General features: G+C 36.2%; 1 protein-coding gene across 1 annotated transcript; it reads left to right on the forward strand.

The window, feature by feature from the left end:
• Positions 1 to 418: 418 nt before the first annotated feature.
• On the forward strand, positions 419 to 7,725 carry LOC103771525 (transmembrane 9 superfamily member 3-like; the record flags this gene model as incomplete). The annotated part of the gene is made up of 3 exons (XM_008938830.1): positions 419 to 457; positions 1,646 to 1,841; positions 7,603 to 7,725. Coding segments are annotated over exons 1-3 (358 nt in total), but the record flags the coding sequence as incomplete, so codon positions are not given.
• Positions 7,726 to 8,037: the final 312 nt, after the last annotated feature.

The raw sequence follows: 8,037 nt of genomic DNA on the forward strand, positions 1-8,037 counted from the left end.
TTGTTTACTCTTTCTTTGCTCCCTCATGGATGCTGTTTACTTATCAGAAATATTCTGAAGTGTGTGCTCTGCAAACAGCAGCTTTGTGAAACTCTGAGGTGTTTGAACTCTGCTGCAGCTCAGAATGAAATTAGTTAAGATATTTAAAGTTTATTTTTGGAGGTCGCTCATGTAAGAGGCTGGAATGACCTTTGTGCTTATTTGTAAACAAAAAAGATGAGGTTTGTGAGGTGATGTTAGTGTAAAGGAATTAAATTATTTCCCAAAGAATGTTTAAATTCCTGAGTTTAACTTTTAAAACGCCTCATCTGAAGAATTTTTTGCATTCCATGTATAGCTGTTTCTGAGTTAACCTGTTGGTATGACTGCGGTTATTTGGAATAAATGGAGTTGAAGAACTTCTGTTCATTTGTTAAAAATGGAGATGCAGAACTGTAGTCAGTATTTCATCTGTGGGGTATGAAATATGGCTAATTAGTGTTTGACTTTCTTTTCCTCTCCAGTGTTTTCTGTGCTTACATCTTAGTCTTAAAATAATACTTTATTCTTCTGTACTTAAAAAAAAAAAATCAGGATCTATATGGTGGTTGTGTTTGCAATTGTGTAGTTATAAGTAGGAGTTTTTTGCTGCCTTAAAAAGTTAGACCAAGGTCCTACCTAATTTGCTGAAATTACAGTAGATGAAGAAGTTGTTGGGTGAGAATCTGTGTACTAGCCAGCAAACCTGATACCGTGTCCAGATGCAGTACAAATAATGATTTCAAATCACTTGATTCTCCTGAGTACATGCAGTATTTGAATACTGATAGATGAATGATTTTCAGGACTTTTTTGTTGTTGAAAAGTTATAAGGTCTTGACAAAAATTACTGGCTTCTAGCCAAGGTTTAAGTTTTTGTGGCCTGTGGTAGCTGTGGGAAGTAAAGTGTGGATATTCCCACAAAGAATTTCATGGCAGCCACAAGAGTCCTTGCTCTTCTGGTTTTACCCTATAAGAATGTTAGAAATTCATCAAAATACAGCCCTCCTGTCTGACATTTTTGTCTCTTGGCTACTGTAGGTATGCCACAGTTTAATTTTAGTGCATCCTGTGAGGTGTTGCACTGTTCTGGGAATTTTGAATGTAATTTATACCATTACAAGAATGAAAACGAGTTGCATTTTAAGAAAATAGTGTACCTGTCTCTACGGGTAGATTGCTTGATTTATTTGCTGAGATTAAGAAGATGTTAGTCTGATACTCCTGTTCTTTCAGTTGACATAAGTAGTTTTGCCTTTAACCGATGTGTGTTTCCAAAAAATTTGTAAATGCTTCTTCATTTTTGAGACTTTTGCTGTTCTCCACTTTTTTCTGCATCTCTTGCTTCTCTATTAAATTTGTGTGGGTCCTTCTCTTCTGATACTTCAGTGATAAGCTCTAAGAAGCTGTGTGATCAACTAAGGTTTTTTTTTCTGTATGGAAGCAGCCTGAGAATCTTGTCCTAGAATTCCTGACATCCGAAAGACAGAAATACTCAACTGTCTATAAATGTAGCTGTTGCTTGTGATTGAACAGTCTTGCCTTGGTAATATGAATCAAGAGAGAGTTTCTTGAATATCTTTATTCTGCTGGGCTTCTCACCTAACTCAATAACTTTATCTTTCAGTACCAAGATAAAGAGGAAGTTGTTCTGTGGATGAATACAGTAGGACCCTACCACAATCGCCAAGAAACATACAAATACTTCTCTCTTCCTTTCTGTGTGGGATCAAAAAAAAGCATCAGCCATTACCATGAAACCCTAGGAGAAGCACTTCAAGGAGTTGAATTGGAATTTAGTGGTCTGGACATCAAATTTAAAGGTAAGCAATTGCAAGTGCATTTAGTCAAAAAATCCCACAGATCCTTAAAACCTTTTTTTAACTAGAAGAAAGGAAAGTTTGCTGCTGCTAGCAACTGAGTGTGTTTTTTTTACTGTTGCTTGAAATACCCTACAAGGTTGTCTGTGGCTTGTAAGTATAAGTTTTTGATGTACTGATACATTTCCCAGCAGGTGGAGAACTTTTCTTCATCTGTGTCCTGTGCTGCTTTTCAAAACTCTTTGTTACTGTTAACACACTGTTCCTCTGTGTCAAATGAAAATCTGTATTGGATCTGCAGTGACTTTAACACCTCACCAAAGGGGCTGCAGGTCAGGGGTTTCCTGTAAAGCAGAAGGTACATGGTAGCTGCTCCATGGCTGTGTGTATGTCATGGTTTGGGGCATACAGTCCCAAAAGAGGGCAGTGTACATGATCTGGGAAGTTGTCCATGGACACTTCCAGTTTATTCCCCTTAACATTCTGTGTCCTCTGGGTAAATGATGAAGACTATAATCTCTTTGCTGTTAGCTGGCGTCCAGCAGTTTCTGTATTGGGAGATGCTTTAGTGTTTCTAGCAGAGGTTCCATGAAGTGAAATCTGAATGGGAGTCAAACTCTATTTTGCTATTAAAAATATTAGGATATTCTTTTCCAAATTTCAGAATAACAAGTATAGTTTAATAGTAACAGTAGTTATTAGTGTTAATGTTATTGTTGGCTTGATGGTTGGACTTAATCTTGGAGGTCCTTTCCAACCTTAATGATTCCATTATTTTAGTACTTATTTAATATAAAATGATGTAAAATTTGTTGAAATCCAAATCCCCTTGATAAACAGGGTTCTAAAGTGTAAAACAAACAAAGAAACAAAAAAAAACCCCACAAAAACAACAAAAGCCCCCAAAAAAACCCACCAAACAAAACCACAAAAAAAAACCCCAAAACCCAGACAAAACAGCAAAGGACTGCTATCTGAGATTGATTCTTTACAGGCTTAAAAGCTGTCATAAAACCAGCACAGTTATATCCAATGCATGTAGGAAAATATGAATTTTATACACCAGCCCTTAAAATTTAGCACTAGTATAAAGAATTCTTTTCCAGTTTGTTTGTTGAAATGTGATGGTAGGTCAGATTTTTGGTGACTCTTTAATAATGGATCTTGGTCTTGACTGAAGTGGTGTTCACTCTTTTTAAAAATAATTTTAACTGCATTGTATCAGTGAAATTGGATTTTTCTTTTTATAATGGATAAACTTTATCTCATTGTGACAGATCCATGCCCCCACCTCTGCACCAGTGGTCTAGAAGTTTCTGCAACAAAATAGAAACTGAGTTGTTGGTGATTTGTGTGTGTGTTTGTTTTTTTCTTAAATAAAAGCTTATGTTTTGGCACCAATAAGTTCATATATTCTTAAGAAAAAGATACAGCTGAAATAATTAAGAGCTGCTCAAGTACCTTGCAATAATAATTTAGATTTAGGTATTTAACTATAGAGCCCTGCTTTTCTAAATGTCAGCCTGACTATCTGAAAGGCTTGTACAGATCTGCATGAGTGTGTGGAACAGCTCTAGGTTCTGAGTTAACAGGTAATCACGTTTTTCCTCATGAGTGTGTGGGATTGTGGCAAGACTAACAATTGCAGGTGTTTTTCCTCTTTAAATTAGTGTCATAAAAGTTTACAAAATTCAATAAAATTTGGATTCTATGCTTTTTTCTGGAGTGAATAGGGAATTAGAATTGTTCTGATAAATTAGCTTCTGCATTAAAAAACGGTTCTCTTCTCAACATGGTTGGAAAGGACAGCAGGAGCAGGTGTGAAACTGCATTTATTCCTCATACTTGAAGAATTCCTTAGGCTGCATCTGTCAGTAGCTGAAGTACTGTGGACTGTGTTAAGTAAAATTATCAGTTGAATAAGTGGGCCTCACCTATATTTTTTGAAGTACAATAAGAGTATTAGGGCTCTGAAGAAATGTGTTCTGAGAATGGAGATTTGCCCTTGAGTGCTTGTAGTGGTGTCTGATGGGGCAGATCTAGAACATATTCAGGCATCCATGAAGTAGTGTTTCTTTTTGTATTTGAAATTGTCAGGTGAAAGGATACCTGTAACAGAAGGGAAACCCAGCTATCCTGTATGGTCCCAAGTATGAGCAATGTTGTACTTATATCACAGGTCTCAAATCTGTATAAATATCTTTGTGAAAAAAGTAATTAATTCTTAACATGCACTTATGTTACAATATAACTTCAACTTTTCAGTTGACTTAATTGTCTTGTCAAGCTAAATCTAGATTAATCATGATTTTCATGCAATATGTTGTTTGTAAAAGTTTGTCAAATGTTTCAATAACACCCTCTGTCAGACCTGAGACCTATAAAGTTATTAAATGTATTGAACATTGGAATCATAGTGACTTCAGTTAGAAAATTAATTTTTGAGTTGGCCATACAATACCAATTAGAGAAGGTTAGTTTAAAGGGGAAAATGCTTTTTTTAAGTATATTAATTTTGCACTTACTTAGAAATTTGATTAAATGATCATACTTCTAAGTGAGAACTCCGTGCCCAAGATTTCCTTCTGCAACACCTCTAGAAAATATGACAGCCATTCAGGATGATTTTCAGTGTTGTGCTAGGACTCGATAGTCTTAAAGCCCTTTTCCAACCTAAATGGTTTTATGATTTTCTGTTTGCATAAAACCCAGTTATCTGACTGTTAATAGGAAATTTGCAGTCTGGCATAAGTGCACCTGCTTTCATAATCAGTGTTGCTTTTGTACCCTTTTAAAATTTGCTTAATGTGCTACTGATGTTAGTGAAGCTGTATTATATAGCAGATATTACCTCTTTGACATCCAGGGTGCAGGCACAACACAAAACACATCTAACTTCACACTCTGGCATACACACAACACCATAACTTGAATAAGAACTAACATGCAAAACTTTAGAGCTGATAAGACTGTAATGAAGTAGACTTCAGCTTCCCAATGCTTTTCTAAGCTATTTCCATTTAATCATTTAACCATTTAACACAGTGGATTTAAGCTTAACCATCTAGTCTTGTCCTGTAACTAAATGACAGCTTCTTCATTCTCAGTGGTTGGAGAAGGGAGCACTTGTCTTCATTCTTCTTGCCTTCAGCTGTTCTAGGGTGAGGTGAGAGGAACTGTACTGTGTGGTAAGGCTGAAATCATGTATGTGAAGTCACATCTGTGCAAGAATTGGATGAGATTGTTTCTGATGATTCTGCTGAGTTTTTATGTATATGCCCTGGAATAACTTGTGACGTAGTTGGTCCATAGTTGATTGTAATACCTTTGTGATGTATTCTGAATATTGGGAGTAAAATCTTTTAATATGGATGAAGACATTTTGTTGGTGGCATGTTGCTTATTGCAGCCTGGTCAGATGTTAGTACAGTCATTTCACTTCAAATGATATTTCAGTCTTTTGTTTTGTTTTGTTGCAGCAGCAAAAGTCACTGTTTACATCCTAGAGTATTAGATGCAGAATGGCTCATATCAGTTAGTAATAAGAAATCACACACATGCACAAGAAAAAAAAAAAGACTGGGGCAAATTCCAGAGGTCTGAAAGCCTATGGAATAATGTGTTTTGGTTAATAACTGCAAACAAAGGCTTCTGTATTCAGGCTATAAAATGGGAGAGGTCTCTACAAAGAACACTTGTAGTTCATGTGATTTTTATTCACTAGTAGCACTTGCTCCTATCCCTGTGTTCTCCTCTAGCTGTGTTGGTACCACTGTGTGTGGACCAGCGAGGAGAGAGTCACCTAAATCCAGCCTGGTCCCTGGAGCACTTCTCCAGGTCAAGCTTCTGTGCTCCAGCACTGGGTAATGCTGCATTTAACAATCTTTACCAGTTTCTACCTTACCTTTATTTTAATTCATGGTGTAGAAGCAGAAATATTTGCATTTGACCTCTGTGTGTTCACAATCCTTTGTGAATTAAGAAAACTTAACATTAGGTGTTACCCTTTGAGTATAGCATGAGACTTGGAGAGTGACAATTAAATACTGAGTATTTTGGAAAGATTTAATCCCAATTTAGCAACAAGTCTATAAGATAGGAAATCTGATTTTTTTTTTCTTTTAATTAATGTCAAGATGACTCAAAAATAATGTGTTACTGTAAAGAAGTGCCAAGTAGACACATTTTTCTGGGGAACATAGGATCCAGCTCAGTAGAAGCATAAATGCAAACTGAGGCCTGGATTTGTAAGTCTTTTTCAGCTGTGGTGCCAACTTTAGTGGTTTCCCTTTCCCTTTGTATTGAGTGTATCAATATTTCCCTTTGTATTGAGTGTATCAGTACAAGTCCTGAAAATAATCCATGGTCTCAAAGTTTTCTTGGAACACTTATGACATGAATGGTTTTGTTTTTCCTTTTTTTCCTCAGCAAAATTTTTATTGCCTAATAAGTCAATTGGAAAAAATATTTTTTTATTCCCTCAGTGAGAAATGAAGCTTAGAGCACATTCATTAGGTCTTGGAAGAAACAAAACTAGAAAATACTAACATTTGCATGAGCAGTAGGAGAAAGAGGTGCATCCATTCCAGAAGAGCCAGGAATGCTGTTTTCTCCAGGGCTATAGGAAATCACTGCAGCTAAGCAGGACTTCTGTCACCTGACTTCTTACTGTCTTGCTTCACCAGGCTTTGCTTTAGTTTTGCTTCACCAGATGTCAAACAAATGACCAGGTGATCAGACTGTGCATATTTTAATTTTTACATGTTGTTTTCAGTTAAATCATGTTTTGTGTTGGAAATATGCTACTTACTGATTTGTCTTTGCAGGTGATTTGATTTACTTTTTAAACTTTGTTGCAGTTAGCATATGGGAGAAAGTAAGCTGAATTTTGATACCTCTTTGAGCTGTACTTGGGGCACAGTTTAATTTTTATCTACTACAAATGGATCCTCTGTGATCACATGATGAGAAGAGAAGAGAGGGGGAGCTGGTTTTATTTACATGAAGTGGATGGGGGCTTTTTGTCTCTAAATCTGTTCCTTCCTGAATTGTTGTGAACATGAGCCCTTTTGCTTTTTTCCACCTGGAAAGGAAACAATAGGGAAGGAAACTGGGATGTGAAAGAATGGCTGCTAATTGCTTTACTTGTGGATTGTAGATTGGAAAAGTAGTTTTCTGTTTTGAAGAGGTAGATTTATTTCCAGTTGTAGCTTCTTGTGCATTCTTTGCATTATTCCTTTTTCTGTCTTCTGTCTTTTTTTCCACCTTTAGCTTCCCTGCTTTGATCCTTCCTCTATGGTAGTTTCTTGAAAATTTCTGAGAACTTTAGGTTAGTTTTAATATACAGTATTCCTAGTCAGCCTGATTATACTAAAATGGAGAGTTACTGTTGTGCACAGTTTTAGGTATTGGTTAATAATTTCATATCTTTTGTTAAAGCAGAAGAGGTCTCATGATCTGTCCAGGTGAAGCTGCCATCATCTAATGGATCTCCATTGAGTTTGGGTGTAGTAGCAAAAGGATGCTTTCAAACTTTGCCTTATCCAGTCAAGTGTGGGAATCTTCTGCATGCAGAAGGATAGAATTACAAAAACAATTGTGTAATTGCTTTAATGGTTTATTTTTAAATCTCCTTTTTCGTTACCTTTTTGAGGGTAGCCAAGAGGGGTTAAAGACAGCAGTATCCATTCCTCCATTTGCTTGGTTTGCCTTGGTTTGAGCCAGCTCATTAATAAATCCCTAATGGTGCTTTAATTTTTTGCAGATGATGTAATGCAGACTACTTACTGTGAAATTGACTTGGACAAAGGAAAAAGAGATGCCTTTGTGTATGCTATCAAAAATCACTATTGGTACCAGATGTATATTGATGACTTGCCAATATGGGGTGAGTAATATTATGCAGAAACAACTTGATTACAACTACAGGAGTCCTGTGCTGGTGGGTTTCATGGAGTCATTTAATGATTAAACTTCATTACAAGAATCTCAGGAGTATGTAGAGCTTATGTAACCAAATAATACAAATAAATTGAAGGATTATCACATTGGAAGAACAGTAGGATGGCTTGTACTAGTGAATTACAAGAACAGTGAAAAGCTGTTTTGTTTCTCAAGCAAGTTGCTGATTTAATAATACCAAGTTCTTAGGGTTAAATTCTTTTAAATGCTCAAGTGAGTGGTAATTAGGTCAGATATA

Source organism: Merops nubicus, unplaced genomic scaffold (genome assembly GCF_000691845.1).
Source record: "Merops nubicus isolate BGI_N331 unplaced genomic scaffold, ASM69184v1 scaffold36470, whole genome shotgun sequence".
In the NCBI taxonomy this organism is placed as follows: Eukaryota; Metazoa; Chordata; class Aves; order Coraciiformes; family Meropidae; genus Merops; species Merops nubicus.